The 23,143-nt window shown below is 42.6% G+C and overlaps 1 protein-coding gene across 8 annotated transcripts in view; it reads left to right on the forward strand.

Annotated features, from left to right (window-relative positions):
- The first annotated feature begins 162 nt into the window (after positions 1–162).
- The window catches only part of LOC111141248 (early B-cell factor 1), a 386,978-nt gene continuing 363,997 nt past the window's right edge, over positions 163–23,143 (forward strand). For 6 of the 8 annotated variants that reach the window (XM_022493683.1, XM_022493685.1, XM_022493681.1 and 3 more), the window contains exons 1-5: positions 184–350; positions 2,489–2,645; positions 3,182–3,245; positions 3,877–3,932; positions 14,467–14,540. In XM_022493683.1, coding sequence (XP_022349391.1) covers positions 217–350; positions 2,489–2,645; positions 3,182–3,245; positions 3,877–3,932; positions 14,467–14,540 — 485 coding nt within the window. In that variant the 5' untranslated portion in view covers positions 184–216. Of the gene's footprint in view, positions 351–1,027; positions 1,270–2,488; positions 2,646–3,181; positions 3,246–3,876; positions 3,933–14,466; positions 14,541–23,143 lie in introns of those variants that run through there. The other 2 variants (XM_022493686.1, XM_022493688.1) reach the window with 2 other exon arrangements.

A 23,143-nucleotide genomic window follows, 5' to 3' on the forward strand; every position in this document is an offset into this window, starting at 1 on the left:
TTTTTTTTTTTGGTTATCGCTCAGTTTTGAGCGAAGGTTTACATTTTTTTAAAAATTTGCTTTCCAGCCCGCCTTGATCTTCCAGCACGAGTTCATCGTCTCAAAAAAAAAAAAAAAAAATCTCTGGCTGGCTTTTTTTTTTCCTTTTTTTTTTTTTTTTTTTTTTTTCAATATTTTCAAGGGGGAGGAGATTTTCCACAAGAAAAGGTTGTTTTCATGTTTGGGATTCAGGAAAGCATCCAACGGAGTGGAAGCAGCATGAAGGAAGAGCCGCTGGGCAGCGGCATGAACGCGGTGCGGACGTGGATGCAGGGTGCCGGGGTGCTGGACGCCAACACGGCGGCGCAGAGGTGGGTACCGCTGGGGGACCGCGGCCGGGGAGGCGAGCCGCAAGCAGAAGAGCCGGGAAGCGGTGGCGGCGGCCGCTACGGGGCCGGGAGGTGCTGGAGAGTCCGCCGCTCTGCTCGGCTCGCCTCCGGGTCTCCGCGCTCCTTGGCCGCGCTGCCTTGGTCGCCTGCGGCCGGAGAGAGCCCGGAGCTGCCTGCGAGGAGCCCATGCTTTGCCGGCACTTTCCCCTGCTTCGCCTGTGACTGTTTTCATTTCGTTTTAAGCCAGAAGAGGCGTCTCACCAGCACGATGTTGGATATCTGTGTTTTTATGTGATTGCTCTTTCTTTCCCGCTGGCAGTCTTCTCTTTCTTTTTTCTTACTTTCCTTCCTTACTTCTTTTCTCTTCTTTTCTTTTCTTTCTTTTTTCCATCTTTCCTTCCTTTCTTTCCTTCCTTTTTTCTTTCTTCCCTCCTTTCTAAACTTTTTTCCCTTCTCTTCTTTCTTTTCCTCCCTTCCTCTTCTTTCTTTCCTTCCTTCCTCCTCCTTCCTTCTTCCTTTCTTTCTTCCTTCTTCTTTACTTCCTTTCCTTTTCTCTTTCTTTCCTTCCTTCCCTCTCTTTCCTCTTTCTATCCTGGCTTTCTTCATTCTTTCCTTCTTCCCCTTCTTTCTTCACTCCTCCCTCCTTTCTACTCTTTCCCTTACCTCCCTTTCTCTCTTCGTTTATCTCTCCATGCCTCCCCAGAACCTTCTCTTAATTCTCTAGTCTGGTTCTCTGTCCCTCTTTCTCTAGCTTTCAGTTTTTCGTGGTCCTCCGGTAGAACAGCAACTCCCAACTTTAATTCTGACATCTCCGAAAAGGCTTCCTCACCCTCTGTCACCATGGTCCCTTACAGCCCCTCTCCCATTCAGTTCCTGAGATGTTAGACTGTGAGGCCTGGAGGTACTGCCCTTGGAGATTGATCGGGGGGAACTTTTCTGGGCACTCTTATCACCCTTTCCGGGGACTCCTAGTCCCAAGTGAGAAATGGTCTTTTTTTTTCCAGACCACCAGCTGGGCTTGGGGGAGTAGGAGATCTGGTGGCCACTAGCCTTATCCAGCTCTGAGAGGGCGGAAGGGGAAAAAGGAAGATGACTAATTACCTCATCCTCATCTTCTCCGGGCAGGGGACAAGTGTCTGCAACACGGTTCCCATCCCCGCTGAGTACAAGGATGGGGGTGGTTAGTAGTGAGAGTGAGTTGGGTAACTGGCTGGAAGCGAAAGAGTGTGTGTGTATGTGCGCGTGTGCGCGTGTGTGTGTGTGTGTGTGTGTGTGTGTGTGAGCGCGCCCTTGTGTTGGGCAGGTCGGATTGTTAGTGGCCTCCTGGCGCCCCTGGCACCGGAGCTTCCAGTTCCCCCGCGGGCGCGCTCAGTCGGCACACCTTGTCGGTAGGATTTCTGTAATGAGTGTGAGGGTTTCCGTGGAGCAGCGAAACTTTGTCAGAACAGGTCTTTAAAAAAAAACCACACACACTCCCCAGTTCCATGTTCCACAGCGACCACCCCTGACAGCTCTGAGTCCCCTACCCTCAGATCCTTTTTCTCACTTGCTTTATTTGGGGAGGGGGCATGCGGTTTCCCGAGGCCGAGCGCGCGCTTGGCTGGGGCACCAGACATTTCCTGGAGGATGGCTTCGGCTTCCAGAAGCTGAGCCTGTTCCTCATCCATCCTCACCTGCCCTCGAAGCTGAGGCGGGAGATTCGTGGGGGTGGCGGGGACCAATTCCCATGCTTTCCTCCCTCCAAATTGTAAACGACCAGCTGTATTCCGCGAACGCGGGTTCGCCGCATCCACCTCCACTTTTCTTCCCACGCAGCGCGTGTCAGGTCGGAGCAAATGCCTGCAGGGTTTTATCTCCTGCGCAAAATCCAAACAAAACTTTTCAGGGCTCTTCCGCGAGATCGCGGGGTGGGGGCGCGCCCTGTGGATTGGACACGGGAGAACACGCATGTCCCGCCGCCGGGTGGGATCGGGGCGCCGGAGGGGGCGTGTAGGCCGCCCACTGGGTGTTCTGGGGGTAGAGGAGGTTGATGTTTGAGGGTTCTCGCCTGTGTAAGGGGTGACAGAGGGTCGCGCGTCGGTGTCCAGCTTAGCCGTCTAACTCTGCGTCTTTGGCCGCAGCGGGGTGGGTCTGGCCCGGGCTCACTTTGAGAAGCAGCCGCCTTCCAATCTGCGGAAATCCAACTTCTTCCACTTCGTCCTGGCCCTCTACGACAGACAGGGCCAGCCCGTGGAGATCGAGAGGACAGCCTTTGTGGGGTTCGTGGAGAAGGAAAAAGTAAGTGGGCGCAGCGCCGCTGCCCCTCGCCCTGGCCGGGGAGCAGGCCCAGCCGCTTCGGGAGGCGCGCTCCTCGGCGAGTGCAAAGCTTCCCTAACACACTCCTGAGCGGGGTCCCCCAAGCCACTTCCCGTCCTGGGCGAACCCGGGCTCCTCATCCGTGAGGTTCTGCTCCAAAAAAGTTCGCGTGGGGCTCCAGAGCTGGAGAGAAGCGAGCCCGGCTTCGCACTCCAGAGTGAAGGGCGCCGGGGATGAACCCGCCCTCGCCCGCGCGACCACGCGCGGCTCCTGCCTTGCTGACCCAGGCCCGAGCCCCCAGGCCCCACGGAATTTTCTGGAAGGAAAGAGGGAGCAGTATGGGTCGGGAGGGCGGCAGAGGGATCACAGTTGGCCGCAATTTCTGCTGCTCCCGGGCCCGTCCGGTTTCCGGCCGGGGGTCCCGTCTTCGGGAAAGTTGTCTCGAAGTGGGTCCACTCGCTCACGCCGACCTCTTTCCTGCATCTCTTGTTGTGTCTTTGCGTCCTGCCGCAACCCAGGAAGCCAACAGCGAAAAGACCAATAACGGGATTCACTACCGGCTCCAGCTCCTCTACAGCAATGGTGAGGCTCCGGTCTGTTCCGCGCCGGCACCCCGGGGCCCTGGGTGAGGCAGGGTGCGCGGGAAGATCCAGGTGGACCAGAGCCCTGAGCACGCAGAGTCGTCCCCCGGCCTCGGGGTGACCGTCCTCTCCTAAGTTTCGCCTGAGGAGGTTTCACCCGCGGAGGCCCTGAGTAGCCGGAAGGCGGCCGTAGAGGCCTCGAGCACACCTGGGGTCAGGTGTGGAGCCCCGGCCCTCAAAGGGCCAATTTCTTTCTTCCTCCCATTCCTAGAGCCCGTTTTCTTGGCTTAGCTCCGGCTCTAGGCCCAAAGTCCTTTGGGTTCAGGGGGCTCGAGCGACCGTGGCCTTGATGGCTTCCGGAGAACGCGCGGAGGGGTTCCCTCCAAGAAGAAGGAGAGAAGCCAGTTGGGGGGTCCTGCAACATTCTCAGCTGCCGTTTCTTGGGGACTGGCCCCTCTCCGGACACTGGGGAAAGTGGGGGTGGTGGTGTCCTGTCTGTGCTTCTCTGGGACAGTAGGCATTGCATAAGCCTTGGAGCCCCATTCTTTGTTTTTTGTTTGTTTATTTTGTGGCAGTTCCTCTCTCTCACTTAATTTTCCTTCGTTCCCTTATCCCCTTCCCCTCTCCCCCAGGGATAAGGACGGAGCAAGATTTCTACGTGCGCCTCATTGACTCCATGACCAAACAAGTAAGTTTCTGAATTTCGCGCCGCGGGGTGACTAGAGGGCCTCGAAATTTGGGGAAATCAAGAAGCTGGCTATTCCTTAGCGCGGGGTCTGGGGCTCAAACTCTCAACGCCAGGGCGGACCTCAGACCTCATTCTAGCGCAGCCTAGAGTGCGGATACACACCCTAGCTCCCACCTCGTGGGGAAGATGGCTCGACGCCTCCTTCCCACCAAGGAAGACTCAGGCCTCTTGCATTAAGACTACAGGTGCTGAGAGGGAGAGTAAGTGCTGAACTTCCTTTGACCCGGCCGAGGAGCCCCAGGGGGCGCAAAAGGTGCCCAGGGACCTTGGCGTAGAGTGGGCTGAACTTGTGAAACCCGAACCCTCCCAGCCACTCCTGGGAGATCTAGGGTAGGGAATGGTGTGGGCGGCCTACGTACCTTACTCAGGAATGGTGACATGAGCTGAGAGCGCAGATGACCCACACCAGAGATTTTTTAAAAAGGAGGTGGTAGTGGTGGTATTGTTGGAAGAGGGAGCAACAATTGTTAGAGGATATTTTGCAAAAATCCTCCTGCTTTTGCCTCCAAATTTGGCAAGAAGCCAGGCAGCATGAGTGAGCTTGTGGTCTTAAAGGTACATAGGCGGCATTTTCTTCAACTCCCCAACATGCGGGTGTCAAGCAGCGTACATTAAGGTTGAGTTATGGTTTAAAAGATACAATTATGAGCCGAGTCAGAAAAGAGGCCTGACGTTTTAATGAGGCAGAGGAGCCTTTTTTTTTTTTTTAATTTTAAGAAAAAGTTTAGTTTCAGAATTAAGTAGCTGGTTAGGTAGTTGGAGGACTTAATAACAAAAAAGAAGCCAGCTTTATTGGGTGGGGGAAAGAAACTAGAACAAAGAGCAAAGTTATACATTGTGTACTAACCACCAATTTAGTAAGAGGAATAAAACTTATTTGCTTGATTGCAATTTAGAAATAGTTTTTCTTTAAAATAAGGAGGGTGATCTCCTTTCATAGATACTGACTTGAAGTTTTCAAATTAGGGTATACATGCATATTTAAAAATTATTTTTAGATAAGCATGGCTTAAATATGTTCTACAAAATGCACATTCAGAAGATTTTGGAAGTTTTGAAATCTATTCAGCAAGAAACTTTCAGTAATAGCTGATTTTGATTGTTAGTCTTGTATTTCATTTTGAACCAAGTAGAAAACATGAGGGTATGAAATGTAGTTTTAAAAATAATTAATAAATACCTACTGAGGTCTATTTCAAGTTATTTGCCTAAAATATTTGACTTTCTTGAAGATTCATTTCTTGGTTTATTAGTCAGAGTAAATGCACATTTGTACTTCCAATCTTGGTCTTATCTTTTGTACTCATTTTGATTTTTACATAGGATAATTCCCTTTCATTTGGACACATTGTATTATGTAAAAAATTTTTTTCCCTATCACACAGAAACACAAAAGCCTGATTTCAGTAACTTTTTTTTTTTTTTAACTGTATCAAAACAAAAGTGTCCTAAGTGGAGTTTTGTTTTAAAAAATTGTCTTTGATACCCTAGATACCTTTTCCTGCCATTCTCATCAGAGGAAAGAAAAGAGCAGAGGGGGAGGGGGAAAGTACGAACTGTAATACATATTACATATATCTTTATTAGAAATCACTTTTTAAAAGATAAAAAATCCCCACAAACCAGAATGTAAGGCTTATCTGCTTATGCAACATTGACCACTTACATATTAAATTATAGGCAACACTATGAAAGGAACAGTTGTGAGGGGTGCAAAATTAGGACATGTTTGAAGAGATTAACTACTTTCAAAACTTTTAGACCCCTTAAAGAAAAAGTGCCACCAAGAACTGATTTTCCCATTATGAAATGAACTGACTTTACACAGTCTCATATGGTGGGGGAATAATTTTGATTTTTATAAAGCAATACATGATTTTTGATGTATTTTTTGATGTATTCTACCAACAAGGTCATAGAGTTTTAGAAAAACTACAGTTTAGGGCATTCGTTGACTGCATGATATTAGAAATTCTATCAGTTGGGGGTGGGAGACTAGAACAAGATGCAGTTTATTTTTAATAATAACAGGTTTAAGAAAGTCAATTGCCATAATGTGACATCTCACTGAAAGTTAAAATTATAAATGTATGCAATTATATATTTTGGTTGGGAGTGACCTGAGAAAGGTTTAAGTAACTATCTGAATTGATTCCAAAAATAATCAAGAGAAGATGTGTGTGGTTTTTGTTTGTTTGTTTGTTTGTTTGTTTTTGAGACATACACCTATTTGCTCTCTTAGTAATTTTCTAATGCCTTCTGTGTAGGTTTCACTTTGAAAGGCAATCCCTGCCCATTATCTGTTTGTTTGTTGATTGTGTGCTGATAGAGTTTAGGAAATAGGTTAGATTCTTGTAGACATAGTTAATACAGTAGTCTTCAGAAAGCAGATCAGTGTGAAGAAACATAACTTTTCCTGGTTGTGACATAATTATTATATTTTAGTCTTAATGAGTTTAACAGTGGATTCTCATCTAGCTTGAGATTATTCTATGATAATTAACTACCGAGTCTGATTTATAGTTTCTTAAATTTTTTCTTTTTGTTACATATGCAGTGACCCCTTCAATCAGAAGTAAGGCTTGACATAAAATGACTGATTAAATGATTACAATTTTTTTTCCTTCATGAAATTCTTCCAGATAGACTCAAGATTTTGAGATGTAGAGTACAGAATAGGATAACATCAGTGATGTGATACGTTCTAATCACATCTTACATTTTGGAGGGAATACCTAGTCACCATTCAAGTGTCTTCTCTAAGCTGTTTGTAACATTTTTTATGTCAGAGATTTAGCTTTATGGGTTTGATGTCTTATCTTTGACTCAGAAGTTGGGGTTAAAACTCAAAGGGAATCTTTGGCAAGCAAAATCCAAACTATCTGTGTGCTCTCCGTTTTCATAAGATGTTCCTCCACTTAGGTGGAGTTAGCAGCATTGAAATCAAACAGAAATGTACTTAATCAACCAAGATGTATTGGTATGACACAGTATTTCACACCTTTTCAAAGTGTCTCATTACACTATTTTGGGTAATGACTCTTAATTTTGGACTCAACCAAGAAAGAGAAGTTTTATTACAAGCGAATGTGGAAGGAACTGAGAGCCCCCTCATCCGTATGCCTCTCTCATAAAACACAAGGGATATGATGATATTTAAGAAATTCGTCCACCAACTAGAAAATGAGAGGCTTGCTTTGGGAAGGGTTGTTCAAAACCAAGTTTAGCTGGACTAAAAATAGGTTGTTTTTGTGTCATTGCTGTTTTTGGTATTCCATTAGTGAGCATGCAGAAAGGCCTGTAGGACCTAGAAGTTTATGGCTGTTGAGTTCAAAAACAATATCTACTGCAGAAGCTCAAATGAACCCAGTAGGGGAGGTCTGATGTTTAATGTGCCTCATTTCAGACTTTCAAGTAGTATTTGAAATATGATTATGTTCTGTGATTGCTTCGGTGAGTTAACATTAAATAGTTTAAAAAAAAAAAGCCTTTAACTTACCTTTCCTCCTAGCATCTTGCTTTTAAAAAGTGACATTTTTATAATTCAAAGAGTACCAAATTCCGTAAAGTTATTGAAAGCAAAATACTCCTGTCCACAGAGAGAAGCTCTTTTTTGGAAAGGGAAAAATAACAGTCACATAATCCTTGTCATGTATGGGTTTGAAGTAGGTGGTATGGTGAGGGGACCCCAAAAAAAGGTCCAAGCTTAGCAGGTGGGGAGGCCCAAAGTACAATGATCAAAAATGCTGTCCTCTTTCTCTTACAAGCTAGTCTTCTTTGTATATTTGTTTTGATGTTCCTGGTACTTTAAGTTATTGATGCTAGCACATTTCTTCCTATTGATTGTTTCATTATATCCTGCCACAGCTACGTAGATTTGATTAACAACCCTTTCAGTTCATGGTTCTTCATTGGTAGATAAACACATTTTAGTATATCAATAAGTTCCAAAGGAATTCACTCGGGCCAGCAGAAAGGCTCTTTCATACATTTGGGTAAACAAACAAACAAAAAAGGCAAGTTTTTAGTCAGGAGCCACATTTCAGCAGCTTTCTCTCTCCTTTGGTAACATGTCAAAAAGGCAGGTGATTTAAATTTCCTTGCACATAGAGGAATGAAGAAGTTTGGAATTTTTATGCATGATCAGGACCTGTGTTTGGGAAAATGTAAACTCATCACAGTGGAAAATGTGTTGTTTGGAGTCTGGGGGTGAAAACAAAGCTGATGGTTTTGGAGAGATTGCTGGAGCCAGATGGCCTAGTACTTCCCCAGTCTGGCGGTCCAACTGCTCCCTCCTGGATAATATACAGCCATTTGTTCGGGGATATTTACGCTAGAGCTGTTTCCATGTGAATGTTTGAACAGCATTAAAAACGAACATATTAGTAGTGATGCATTTATCGAACTCTTATGACTACACCAATAGTCTGTTCTTATGTTTTGACTTACATTGCTGGGAGGAATGAAGGAGTGTTTGGAGGTTGGCGAATTGTTTATATAGTTGTTGAGCAAGAATGATTTGGTCTCAGTGAGTAATTAAAGCATGTAAGCATTTGGAATCAAACTAATGGAAATAATGATAGCACCTACCTTGAAGCTCTTTTGTGACAATTAAATGGACTCCTACATGTAAAATGCTTAAAATAGTGACTGGCACATATTAAGTGCTTAATATATTAGCTGCTTTTATTATTTTATTATTATTATTATTGTCCCATCGGGTTCACAAAGCCAGCTCTATCTACTAATATAGATGTACATGTAGTTATCATATGAGTGAAGTATCTCTTACTACTGTTAGAAAAAGAAGTACAGTGTGGAATTGTTAGAGTGATTCAGTTTTTATCCTGGTGCTTGAATAATATAAGGCAATTTGTTTCTTTGAGTCATTAAAGATGTACTCTAAAGCTAACTGCTTTCAATACACATTCTCTTTTTATTCAGGGCTGTGATGTAACTAAACAGCATACTGAATATGATAGCATTCCTTTGCAACTTTCCTAATTCAGTTCTGAAAACAGGCCTTCTTAGCTGCTAAGCTGAAATTACATCTTTATAATTCGTTCACCAGTAGCCCAGCTGCTAATTGAAGCAAAATAATTTTTTATTTTATCCCGCTATTAATGTTGGATTGCTGTTTGACACAATTGTTTATGAAATGTCAGTTTTGTAGGGTTTTCTTTGGCACAGGTTAATTTTTAACTAGGGCTCCTTCACCTACTGGAAATTTCTGGAATCACATAAGCTAGCATTTTTTTTTTTTTTTAAATGACAAGCATATAACTTGGTGGTCGAATGCAGTGATTAATATTCTAGTACATTGATATTGTAAGTGTTCATATTATTTTTTGATTCATTCCGATTCTTGGTAATTTGGTACCAACGGCTTGTTGACAGTCTGTAATTAGAGGGTGTTTTAGTTCTGGTTGAAGGAGGTACTTTGTACATTCATGAACTTATTCTTGAAATTAGGTTTGGCCTTTATTTTGTATGTAGAAAAAGAAGTAACATATTTTCAAGGGTACTGCTTTTACTTAAGTGGAAAATGAAGAGTTTTTGTTAGTTATGGATAACCCATCTCTCTTTCTTTTTCTCTTTCTTTCTCTTTTTTCTTTTTTCCTTCCCTCTCTCCCTCCTGCCCTCCTTTTCTCTGTTTCCCTCTTTCCTTCTTCCCTCTCTCCCTCCCTCCCTCCCTCTGTCCCTTCTTTCCTTCCTTCCTTCCGATGACAAGTTTCCTATTGTTTGGTTATAAACCAAAAAGTCTCCTAATGAAAACATTTGTTCCTAAAACCCTTTTGGATTTTGAAGAACCAAAGTCAAAACTATTTTCCTTGCCCTCTTTATTTTGGCTTAGAACATAAAGAGTTAAAACTACTAGAAGAGTACACAAAGAAAGGCCATGCTCAATTCTCTGTATTTCCTTTGGCATCCTATTGAAGTGTGATCTTGGTGCATGTGCACTATGTGTTTTTCTGTCTTTTCTGTGTGGTCTTCATCCATAGTAAGTTTCAATTAACTTTTAAGACCCAGTGATATTTTGGAAAAGGAGTGATGAACCACACTTTACAAGATGCCATCTAAAACAGTGGTCACCGAGGCAGATTTTCTTGATAGATTGATTTATTCCTTTTTGAAGACCAGTATAGGTGGATTTATAATTGGGCATTTGAAATTGATGGTGTTTTATTCTCACAGTAAAACTTCAGGTACTGCTGTTGCATTAGGGTATGTAAGTTTAAGAATTCCTATTTTTTTCCTCATTTTTGTTAATTCTAAAAAATTATTCTGGAAAAAACCCTCAATCTGATAATCAATGGAGAGACTTCGATATTGTCTTTGTGCTTATGAGGAGAGGACATTAAGGAAAGGGATGCTAGTATATCAGGAAACTAAGTCTGCTCCACATAGGTCAAGTTGTGACAACTTTTTTTTATCAATTTCACCAGGTTTTGAAAGTTGAGATGAAATTAGGGCTGTGTATTCTTTTAGCTTTCTTCCTGCACAAGTACTCCTGCCACCTTCAGGGATATAATTGGCATTGGCAGAATTAAGGTCCATATTGTTTTATGCTTGATATTGTATTTTTTATTTCTTAGGTTAAAACCTGAACTTGCTTTGGCATCAATTCATTTATTTAAATAATGCATTTTATATGTTTTCTCTCCCCCGCCTGCCCATGTCTGTAACAGGCCTCTGGTCCTTACTCCTGATAAACACATTGATTTATTTAAGCCACTGTTGTCTTTGTCGCTCTCACAGCAGACTACCTTCCTCACAGTGAGCAGACGCATGATTTACTAGGGAGGATGAAAATAAGCCTTCTTCTTGGTGTTCCATTGTCTGGGCCCTAAACCAGCTGTCTATTAAAATGGTTTCACTTAAACTAGTCAATGCTGTTTATATGCTTCTGTGATCTCCCAGCTGATCCTGTCTCAGGGAGCTTTATTCACAACGCACAGAGGTCCATATTTAAATTAGTAAGAAAAGCAGAAACTTCTAAGTTGGTGTTAGAAGATTCCTTTCCTTTTAGGCTTCGAGTCTGGGTTTGCTGAACTGTGAAGCCATCTTGACGAGTGTATGAGATGTGCACGGTAGAGGACGGATGTGAGGCCATTGGTTTTGTGTGTAAGCTGGACGGAGATCTTTGGGACATTTTTAAGAAGTCTGTTTTATTGTGGACATTCTTCTTCAGGGAGATTCAGCAAAATAATTTTATCATATTTCCCCATTTTAGATCTCAACGGAATGTTGATTTCTTGGCCCATATCTTTTATGTGATTTTGTGTGTGTGTGTGTGTGTGTGTGTGTGTGTGTGTCTGTTTTAAGAAGGCTTTTCAGTAACAAATACTGCGTAGGTAAGGTTGGAGGTAGATCTGCCTGTGACCAAGGTCTACTCTGGAGCTGATTCTGTTGCACTGAGGTTCTAGCTTACTATACTCCCAGGAGTATATATATACTATACTTCATAGGAAAGTCAAAAGATTCCCGGTTTCTCTTGCTTTTATTTTAGAAGTCACAGAAGTAGTCCTTCTTTCTCTGTGTATGTGCTAAAAAGTATTGTTCTGTTGGGGCCTCAAAAAGAGGGACAGCAAAAACTTTAGGCATTTACTTCTCTTCAGAATTCCTATTTCTGAGCAAATCCAAACTCATGCTTTTATTTTTCTGTGCTTGATTTAGAGAAGGAGTCTTCTTTTTGACTGCTGCCTGAGCAAAGTGGCAGTTTGGCATTTGGTGAAGAGATCTGTTACAGAGGCCCTGGGCCTTCCACAAATGATATGTGGTGACTAAAGATAAAAGCTTGGGATCCCTGGGCATCCTTGGATCATCTCCTGTTTAGGGGAGTCGTGAGAATATCTGCATTGTGACGTATCTTTCATTGACTATCATCATGGATCCACTTATTTCGGTGGAATCAGCAGCCTCAACAAAAATAATATCATCTAGAAACAATCAGAGTGAGAAGGCCTGATGTAACTGATACACATTCCTCTTAAAAAAACAAACAAATCAAAACACTTATTTTTTTACGGGAAAGAAAACCCTACCAATATCTGCGAATATATTTACCACGTACTTGTATTAGTTTAGCACGACAAAAAACTGGAGTTGAAACAGAGGTTATCAGGGATATTAAGAGAATGTCCAAAACATGTAGTGATAATAGGATATCACAAAAATGCATGATTAGAATTTTTTAGCACCATATTTGGGACCTAATCTGTTACTTACAATGTTCCTTTGATTTCAGCAGTGATCTCAATAAATAAAGCAGTCAGATATAATTTTTGGTTTTCAAAATGTTTTTGATTCACTCGAAACATTTTCTTGAATAAAGCGACTTCTTGGGTATTTGAAAAGGTCTTTTAAGAATACAAGAAAGAATCATCTGTGTAGGCTAAAACTAGTGGATGAAAATTTTAGGGATAATATGACATTACTATAATTCAGATTATCTCTCCATAGGAGAGTTATGAATTACATAAAGTAAAGTAGAAGCTTCACAGGGGGAGATCTGGCTAATGATCTCTGGTGGATGGCAGGCACCACCTTAACCAAATGGTCAGAGCTTACTGCCTGTAGTGGATGTAGCTGACAGTGAGATTTGATACACTGAGAAGAACTCAGAATCACATCTGTGGTATTCTGGCCCTGAATTGTGTAACTTCAGTCTAAGTCCAAGGAAACATCAGACAAACCCAAACTGAGGATATTCTACAAAAGAACTGGCTTGTATTCTTTAACAATGTCAATATCATGAACTACAGACTCAGGAATGTTTTGTATTAAAGGAGACATGATGACTGAATGCAATGATTGATACTGGACTTATGAAATTTTTGTTTACTTATTTATTTATTGCTGTGAAGGACATTATTGGGTAATTGGTGAATTTCAATAAAGTCTGTAGATTAGATTATTTTATAGTGCTACTTTTCTAATTCAGATAATTGTACTGTGGTTAAGGAAGATAATTCTTTGTTTTAAGGAAATACATGCTGAAATATTTAGAGTATGTCTGCAGTTCACTTAAAAATGGTTCAGGAAAAAATGGAAAAGAATAAGCAGATTTAGTAAAGTGTAAACATTTGAGGAATGTGTTTAAAGACTATCTTGTAATTTTTTATATATTCTTACAACTTTTCTATAAGTCTAAAACTGTGTCAAAATAAAACATTAAAAAATACAGAGTTATGGAAGGCTAACCATAAAAAATGGTTTTGAAGGGCCTGTGGTAGGGAAAGGTTTTCTCCTTATACAAGTACTTTACATCATGTTTTTATTTGTTGCAATTTTTGTTCTGTAATGGAATTAGTTCTCATACCTAGAGCCTGCCCTAGGGTCTGTATGCACTGTGTCTTAAGCTATCTTGATCCTTTACAGGTTCTAAAAGTCCCAGGTTTATAAACAAAGCACATTAGAGCCAAGTATAAGTTAGTTACTGCAGCATTTCTGTGTACTAAATAAGGATAGTCTCTGGTTCATTTAAATAGTTTTGTCACCAAGAAATTGAGAGTTATCTGAACGTGTGAAAATAATTTTATTAATAATTTGAAGCTGTGTTTGTATTATGCAGTGATACAGTGTTAAGTTAGTTAAAATGTATCCTGAGGTAGAGCACTGCTCTGCCAATGGCTGTGTTTTTCTTTGGCCCAGGTATTAACGTGTGGATTTTCCAGGAAGCTGCCGTCTCAGGGAAACTTCAGGGTGATTTTAAGCAAAATGTTTGTATGCACATTACTGACAACAGACAAAGACGTATTGGCTGATGAGGTGGTTTGAAGTCCAAATTTTGGGAGTCACGTGTAATTCTTCGCAGTTTAGGAAGATAACTCTATGGCTTAAGCCCACACACATGGCATATGCCCGTGCGTATTAATGTTTGGGTGGGTGTACACCCTGGAGAGCACATGTTTTCAGCGTGTAGGCGGGAGGAAGGATTTTCCCTGATTGATGAATCATCTCAAAGACACAGTTAGTGAACAGACTCATTAAGCATACCCCCACTTGTTTTCTGCTACTCATCTCTAGAACACTAAATGTTGGGGCTGGAAGTAGTAAAATGAAGTGACGAATGCATATTTAAAAGTCAGATCCACGTGCTTTTCTATATTTTAAATCACTAGCATCTGAATCTGCTAAACCTGGGTTTTTCCTCCTCATTGATTAGATTCATGTTATTCTGAATTGAAAGGAGAATTGTGGTTGTCTTGACAACAGAAGTTCATCTCACACACTGATCCAAAGGTGTGTGTCATAAGAATTTGGTTGATGGGACAGAGAGGAACATACGCCCTCTACCTGATTTGGGTTGATCCTTAACAATGTATCTCGAAGCAGTCAGCTCCGTGAGGTCTTGGGCTCCCAAGAGCTAACTGGCCCTCAGCGATGTTGAAGTGCTCAAGCCTTCAATTGCGAGAATTCGTTCTCTGGTACGTGGTTCCATTTTTAGCTCAAATCATGCCTTTGTTTACAGGCCATAGTGTATGAAGGCCAAGACAAGAACCCAGAAATGTGCCGAGTCTTGCTCACACACGAGATCATGTGCAGGTAAGAAATACCTTGCTCTCTTCCTTTAATTAGCAAAGAGAAAGTGAATTTATATCTCAAAGCCAGGTGAGCTCAGATTGATTGTTGGGTATATATTTATCTTACTTCTATTAGATAATCTAAAAAGGAGAATTTGGTAGTAAGGCTCACAGACATCTAGTGGTTCTTGATTATTTATTAGATTTCATCCTGAAAGACAAACATTTCCATTTTGATATCACACTTTTAATGGCCACAAAACAGAGCCCTCCCCTTCTTCCTTTCAATCGAATAAAATACAATATATCCTTTTAGTGTTAATGTATGTGCTCAACTGCATTGCTAGTAAAATGAGTAAGAGTTCTACTGATGTCAACAGAAGCCTCTGGATAAGATGAGAATGTTATAGTTCCCCTTTTTAATTCTGCCACTTAAAAATGTGACCATCGGTACAAAGGCATCATTCCTCCTTAAATTGAGTGTGGGTTTCCCCCTTCCCTTGCCTCTGATCTGTCAATCTTAGTTACCCTGTATGTAATTGTGATGATGTAGCTAATGTTTCTCCATAGCAGTGAGCTTTTGGAAGGATGGCAAATGTTTACACCTGAAAGTTATAAAAATTCATCTCATCCACAAACAGGTGTATTTATTTTGCCTGTAATCAGACGCAAGCCACATTGGAAACCAAGCCAGCAAACCAAATTCCCTTTCATGGCCCCAGCCAGTCCTCCACATGTGAGAGAGTAGGCCAGAGGACAGCCTTTAAACTTGCAGTATAGGATTCTTATTCTTTCTAGAATAACACCTGATATATTCTGAGTAATTGGATAAAGCATGAAAATGCCACTATGCATCAGGGAAAGGCTACTAATTGCTTTGTTAGCCATGCAGGCTTTCCCTGGCACAAAGCAGGCTTGGCTCCTGACTATTACTGACCAGTCGTTTTAGGCTTCCGCTGCCACTTCTGCGTGGGTGGGCTTTATCTGCTGCTCCCGGACTTGTGGGTAAAGCAATCTTTAAGCTCCACAGGTGGGAATAAAATAAAAAGGGCTTAATGTGTTTTCTTCGGGAAATCTCAAATATTAACTTCTATATCTCTAATTATGTATGTATATAAAGTTTTCTTTTTTTTTTCCTTTTTAAAAAGCATACTTTTAAAAGAGTATTCTAAATTCCTCAGGAGTTTCACAGGTTTTCACTTCAGCGATTTGTAAAACTTGGTAATTATCCCACAAGCAGGTAGCCTTTCCTTACCTTTGAAACAGAAAATACAGTAGCAGAAAATACAGTCACCGGTTTCTTGGAAGATATTATTAGGCAAAAATTAGTGTACTGTATACAATGATCATACCATTAAAGCTGAGTTGTACTTTCCAGAATTAAATGGGTAAAGTCATTTTGAAAAGCATTAAAAAAAGACCTCCTTTGTATTATTATTTTTCTGATCATATCTCTTATTTTAGCTTCCCGCAATTAGCATGTCATTAGAATGAATTTTCCATGTTCTATTACATGGGATTCTAGCAAATAGGGGACAGGCAGGAAGATGGATCTCAAACAATAGGCCAACTAATGTCTATGTATCATAGATTTGCATCTCATATCTGTACATGTTTGGACTATGCTAGAAATAATTCTATTCTTGAAATACTTAAAGATATATTATGCCTTTCACACATAAGCCTACCCCCTATTAACGCAGTTTATATTTTTTCTTGTTTTTAAAATTCATTGGTCCAAAGTATTTTATTATGCCGGTTGGTGTGCTCTACTGCTGACGTTCTTTCTATTTTTCAGAAACATAAAAATAGCAAAAATAAAATTCTCAAGCCACTGAAGGCAAATGATGATGTTTGTACTGTGTGGCTAAGAGGGAAAAGCCATATTCAAAATGTCATCCTGCTAATGTTACAGATTACGGTTTTCCTGGCTGCCTGTAGATGTGTAAGGGGTACTGTTTGTTTACCAGGCCGCCATGACCCTATTACACAAACCTGTCATCTATTGTGTGGCTAACAGTCTTTTAAATTGCAAATCTGATGCTCTTTAGGGGGCTTCAGGAAAAAAATTCTCACTTTCCTCACCATCCTATTTCTCTTGATTTCTTGCCTGTTGTAAGTGGAAGTTGGGATGTGCTGAATTTGCACCGGGGGTGCAAATGCAGGCTCAATTATAAGCATAAAATTAGAGTCTGTTCACCATTAATCAGCCTGGCTAATTGCTATGCACCACCATTAGCCATATGGTGTGAAAGACAGCTTGCTCTCCCCAAGATGAAATTTCTTCATTGCAGACATGAAATAGTGAGGGCCCTGGATTTTAAAATAGCTTGTTTTAGATATTTAATTTCTAAACAACTTTCTGCAGTGCCTTCTATCAAGGCTAACGGCACAATAAAACTTTGCATTTATGTCACAAAAGCTGTATATTTATAGTACATTGGAGCTATGGTAAAGGAGACACAGAGAATTTAGATCGACAAGAAAGGGCTTGGATGATTCTGTTTTGTTGCAGGCAATGAAAAAAAAAAAGAAAAAAAAATCTGAAAAACACCAGGGGGCTGCATCTCAGTTGGTTGCAAATTAAAAAAAAAAAAAAAAAAATATATATATATATATATATATATATATGATTCTAATTGAATAATTTGAAGAAAGGGTAACCCCATTGCATGAGCTGGCTAAAGGACTTATGACCCTTAGATTGTACTTACTGTCTCTCTTTGAGGCAAAATCTCTTTGACTTGATGGTATACAACTCTTCTTGTGGAATTCTGGGAAGGTTTCTGCATTTTTGGTGAATTGGGATCTACCATACAGATTATCATTATATTTTGCTAATACTTAGTGGTTAAATTCTTTAAAAAATATGCCACCCCAAGGATTTTTTTAAGTGGGAGTCCATAGGGATTTGATTATACTGCATCTCAACGTCCTATATTTAAATGTAAATGGAAAATAGGACCTATGCTTGGTAGGGGAGCCCTAGTCTCCACCCCCCCCCCAGGCAGGCCAAAGTCAATTTTCTCCCTTTCCAGTGCACAGGACGGTTGTAGGGGATGGGTGCTCTGTTTAGGAAAGCATTTTTTTCTATTATCAGTGCCCAGCCTCTTGTGGGACCATGAGTTCCCAGGGCAGGCTCAGGGCAACCTCTTGAAATAGTCTGTTCTTTCTTCCTCTTTTGCTGGCTTGTTCTGATTTTGTCCTTCAGATTTCTACTTAAGCATGGTTTTTTTCAGGAAAGTGTCCATGGCACTTGGCCTGAGTTCTGTCTCCTTGTTATGCACTCCTATTATATCCCATGCTTTTCCTTCACAACAGTTGGCACGTTGTAACCGTGTGTCCAGGTCCTGTCCTGCTTTGCTGAACAAAGAGCTCCTTGAAGGCAGAGAAGTCACTCAGCTTTCATCTCTGCTTTAGTTGCCCCATGTGTGAAGTGGGGGGAAATGTTACTTCTCTCATAGGGTAGTTGTTAAGATTAAATGCTATGATCCCCATAAATACTTATCACGGTGCCTGACACATGGTAAGTACTGAGTGTCCATTGTTATCCGTGATAGGAAGAGCAGTAGTATTTGTAGTAACACCAGTGGAACAGTAGTAGTAGTAGTACTAGTAACAGCTATGTCTGCCATGTCTAGCTAAGTACCTGGTACATAGCTGCTCAGAGTGAAAGATGATAAGAGAACATTGGAGGGAAGTGAAGTGCCTACTACAGCATTAACATACTTTGTTCATTGGAGGTATGGTGGTTAAGGATAGTTTCATTCATTCTTGTAGCACCTACTGTGTGCAAAGCACTGTGGAACGCAGAGCCAAGGGACTGGCCCTGAAGTAGGAGAGGTTATAGGTTAGCCTGGGAGAGGACAACCGTCAGCAGATGACCAGAGTGCACTGTCTGTGATGAGGGGTGAAGCAAAGGACTGTGGCTATTTAGAGAAGGGAGGACATACCTGAAGGTGGGTGGTGGCCACAGGAATGAGGAGGGTGAGATAGGACAGGAATTTTAGAGGGTGTATGAAGAAGTGTTTGGGCCTATTTGTTGGTGGTCTGGCAGGATTTCTGTGGGGAGACAGGGTTGCAGGTAGGTGGGCTAAGGCCTGGAGCTGGGAAGAGAGTCAGGGCAAAAGATAACGGGCATCAGAAATGTCTTTTCCCAAAGGTGGAGTCAAAGCTATGGGCTTACATGGGATTGGAAAAGGTGGGAGACTAGAAAGGTGGGAGACTATGGATATGTTCTTGGGGAGTGGTCATATTTAGCAAGGAGGGAGAGTATGTTCAAGAATTAGGAGAAAGAACCTTGAGCATACAGGGCATCGAAATAAAAGGAGGGTGTTTCCAAGATGGGGGCCCATCCTCATGATAAGTCTTGGGAAGATCCAGGTGGACTTGAAGAGAGAAAAACACCAGAAAGTCACTGGTGAACTTTGAGAGAGGACATTCAAGTGAGTGCTGAGGTCTGGAAACCAGATTTTTTTTTTTTTTTTTTTTAGGGAAGAAAAGATTCTCTTTTATTTTGGAAACAAATCAAGAGGGGATTTGGGAATGAAGCACCTTAAGCCCCTTGAGACTTCGAGACCCCAGGGTCTTCACAGTGGAAACCAGATTTTATGGGATTAGGTGGCAAGGAATGATGGTGACTCTGGCAAAGAGAAAAGTGGGCAGTGAAGAAACTAACTCAAGAGAAAAGGAGTTTTTTTTTTTTTTTTTTTTTTTTTTTTAAGAGAGTGGGACAACTTGACAGTGCTTGTAAACTAAGGGAAGGAGTAAACTTATCACTAGTCAGACTATTCAGATAATTCGTGTATCTCATTCTGTAGCCAGTTGGGCTAAAGGAAAGATAATCTTGTTTTCTGCAGTGAAGCTTAGAGATTGAGGGAATGCTTTTCCCCAGTTGAGAGAGCCTCTGCTTCTAGGAAGAGATTCCACGTCCCTATAATGAAGATCTGCAGGTCCCATGACTGGGAAGCATGTAAGCATTGCTTGCCCTGGATTAGGAAGCTGTGTGTCAGCTCACAGGAGATAAGCCCTCGTGTCAGGCTGCTAAGGAGGACACTCATACGTTCGCTTTTCCCTGGGTGTGTGGAATTATCTGGGAGATGCATGCTCCGGCTAGGGAAAGGGATGCTGTCTTGAGTCTGAAGTGTTTGTAGGATACCAAGTGCTGGGGACCCACTCCTTTGACCCACTCCAATATGCTCTCCTGTCACTTGAGTTACAGGTTGAGAAGGATGTGAAATCGTGGGTTTCTGGCTCTGTGACCAAGCCCGTCAGGAAACTCCAAGGCCCCTGATACGTGCCCACTCTGGGACTCAAATGCCGGGGCTGTGCCTGGTATAATAAGAGCCTAAGAAACAGTTTTCAGTGGATGAAGATAAGCAATGAGGGCATAATTGTCACTGTGATTTCTTTCATTAACACAGTAACTTATCCCATAAAATGCTCTCACGTCTGTGGTCCCAGGTACGGTGCTGGCTTAGCCTGAGTGCTCTTCTGCCTTAAACCTAAGGGAATCTATTCTCCCTTCATCCTGTCCTTTTTGGTGAATGCCTGTCTTGTGTGTGGTGGAGGTGGGGCCTACCTTTCTTGGTCCTTCTGAGTTCAGTAGAAGGAACTAGAAGGCAGCTAGGTTTAGAGAAGAGGTGAAATAGAAGGGTGAGGAAAGATTGCGATGGGGAAGAAGGGCTGGTTCTTGCTCCGCTTGGCTCTGGGCTCAGAACTAGGAAGAGAGGGTGGGTAGATGTCAGCTCAGTCCACAGGAAGACATTTGTTCCCCAATTTAAGGTTGGTTTTCAGTTTTCGAATAGGAAAGTAGTATTGCAGCACAGAGCAGAAGACTACAGAAGGATGGAAATGAAATATATACCCTCCATTCCTTCCCACTTCCCGTTCCACTCCCTACAGGTCACTTCTTGGAAGTTTCTATTCATTTATTCAAAGCCTATTTCCTGAGGATCTACTGTGCCTTGGGTTCCGTTCTAGCTGCAGCCTAGAAAAAATGGCCCAAGAGCCTGTCCTCATGGAGAGGCAGACAGCATAGAAGAAAATGAATATAAAATAGGATGTGATGAGTGCTAGGGAGAAAAGTGAGACAGGCTGAGGGAGGGCTCTGGGGCAGTTCTCCAAGGAAGGGCTCTTTAAGGTGGCGACTTTGTGTAGAGATTTGAGTGGAGTGAGGGGTGAACTGGCTTGTACCCAATTCTCTCTTCCTCCCCCCTCCCACTCTCTCTCTCATGCTTTCATTTTTTTTTCCTCCCAGAGATAAGACTGTACCATATACACTATTCAGCAGCTTGTCTTTCTCGATTCCTAATTTGATTTAGACTTCTTCCCACGAGAGTGTGTAAAAACCCACCTTCATCCTTTTTAATGCTGCACATCGTGCTGTATGACCATGCATACACACACATACATGTAGATGTGTGCACACATATATGTGCATATCTATATCTCTTTAAAGTAGGGCTCATCCTGTAGATGCTATTTTGTCACTGCTCTAGGTGCGGAGCAGAGCCCAAGAGTCCCAGTTCGGGAATGACGACTGTGTGGGGCGGTGGCATGACCCCTGACCCCCACGCCCCAGACAAGAAACCTGTGGGGAGGCCATTTTTTATACTTTGCATAAAGGGCTTTTTTTTTTTTTTTTGATGGCAAGTGACCTTCAGCCCCTTTATTTTGTTTTCTCTTCTTTCCTTCATTACCTCCTTTATTCCTGTTCTGTCTTTCCTTCTACACTTCTGTTCTTCACATCTGCCTTTGCCCCTGGGTCCCTTGGGACCCAGCAGAGAGAAGTGGTTCTCGTTTATGCTGTGCTTCAATTCATCTGGCTGTGCTCAAGGGCATTTTTATTTTAAGGGGATGAAGAAAGTGCTTAAGTCAAAGGACAGATCTCAGGCTTAGTGTGGCACTTGCTTGGGGGAGGTGATTTGGTGTAAGGGTGGGATGGGAGTGAACCTTCCTTCTGTCAGCAGTGCCTGATCTGAGGGTCCGCTTGACTTCCCCTATCTGTCGCCTTCCCATTTCCTTGGATCGTATTTCCCCCAGTACATTACATCATTCTTGAAGTCATCCGATCGATCAATCAATCAATCAATCAATATTTGAGCTTCTTCATTCTATTTCAGTCCTTACACTACTCATTAGGTAAGTAAAACTGACAGTTTCTTCCTTTATGGAGCATACAGATTAGTGGGAGAGCAGGGTGAGAGGAGAGAGAGTCACGAAACAAACATTCATGTAAGAATATAATTTGCATTGTGTTACATGTCTTGAAAGAAAAAACCAGAAGGAACCTAAAGGGGGTCAGGGCCAGCCTCTCTGGAGAGGGAGTGTAGAGGCTGAGGCCTGAACAGGGAGTAGAGGCTGGCTAACCAAGGAGGGGCTGGAGGAGGAACCGACCAGGCGGGGAGGCCTGGGCCTGAAGTCAGACTGAGTAAGGCATATCAGGAGACTGAAACTGGCCAGTGCATTTGGAGCTTCACAGGTCAGAGGAGAGTGACAGGAGACTGGACAGTAGTCTGGCATCATGGATCACCATAGATCTATTCTGAGTGCACTGGGAAACCATTAAGAGGTCTTGGGCAGTGAAGTGATACAGTCCTATTGACATTTTGAAAAGAGCCTTCTGGCTGTTTTAGGAAGTAAAGAGTGGAGGCAGCAGGGCTAGATGGGAGGCCACTGCAGAAGTTCAAGTGAAGAATGAAAGCGACGTAGATGAAGGTGATGGCCGTGAGGAGAGAGAGAGACAGGCAGGACATGCAGATTCTACTTGGAAGCAGCCATCACCGGGAGGACGAGCCCTTGGAGGACACTGAGTCTGGGTAGGACCCGGTGAGGGTTCCACCATCGGGAACCAGCATGGCCCACTCACCGTTTGAGAAAAAAAGTGGGGGGAATGGAAAATGATGAGGAGAAATAGGCCTTCCCATCCACTGGTTTTGTCCCTGGGTAAAGAGGACTTGGGATGTGTTGATAGGCAGCTGCTGGAGACCTGCTGCTTCTGGGGTAGCTGGGGGGCAGCTTTGCTCAGGTTCGGAGGAAGAGGCGGTTGGAGGAGGCAGGAGCAGGGAGTGGTGATGAGGCTGGCCTTCATGCACCACTTAGTAGGACCAAGTCACAGAGCCCAGCTTTATACCCTGACTGCACGGAATCTGCACCCTGCTCATTAGAGGTGGGCACCATGGTTGTCCCATCGTATAGATGAGGAAACTAAGTTTCTGTGGGGTGGACTACCTTGCTTAAGGTGGCACAGGTAGCTCTGTCTGATTCTGGAGCCAGTGTTGTTAACCACCATGCTCTTCTGGCAGGCCCTTGAAATGTACGTGTAGGGGATTAGAGTTAAGGGATGATGGAATTTCGTTTTTAAATTATTATTTTTTTTTGCAAGCATTCCAATGACCGCACTTCTCATTCCCTTGTTTCCTCATCTGTTTCGTGGGCACTGGGTTACTTTGGGCTTTCTAGCCCCATAGTCCTGGTATTTTAGAATATAAGCCTAAAAGAAAATAGTCCTCTTTGAATCAGAAAGGGAAAGGCCAAAAGGTAGATGAAGTGAACTTCAGCCGGGGCTTTGACAAAGGAAATACGGTTCTTAACTACTGCTTTCTGAAGATATGAGAGACAAAG

Source organism: Enhydra lutris, unplaced genomic scaffold (assembly GCF_002288905.1).
Source record: "Enhydra lutris kenyoni isolate GAN:26980312 unplaced genomic scaffold, ASM228890v2 scaffoldscaffold5, whole genome shotgun sequence".
In the NCBI taxonomy this organism is placed as follows: Eukaryota; Metazoa; Chordata; class Mammalia; order Carnivora; family Mustelidae; genus Enhydra; species Enhydra lutris.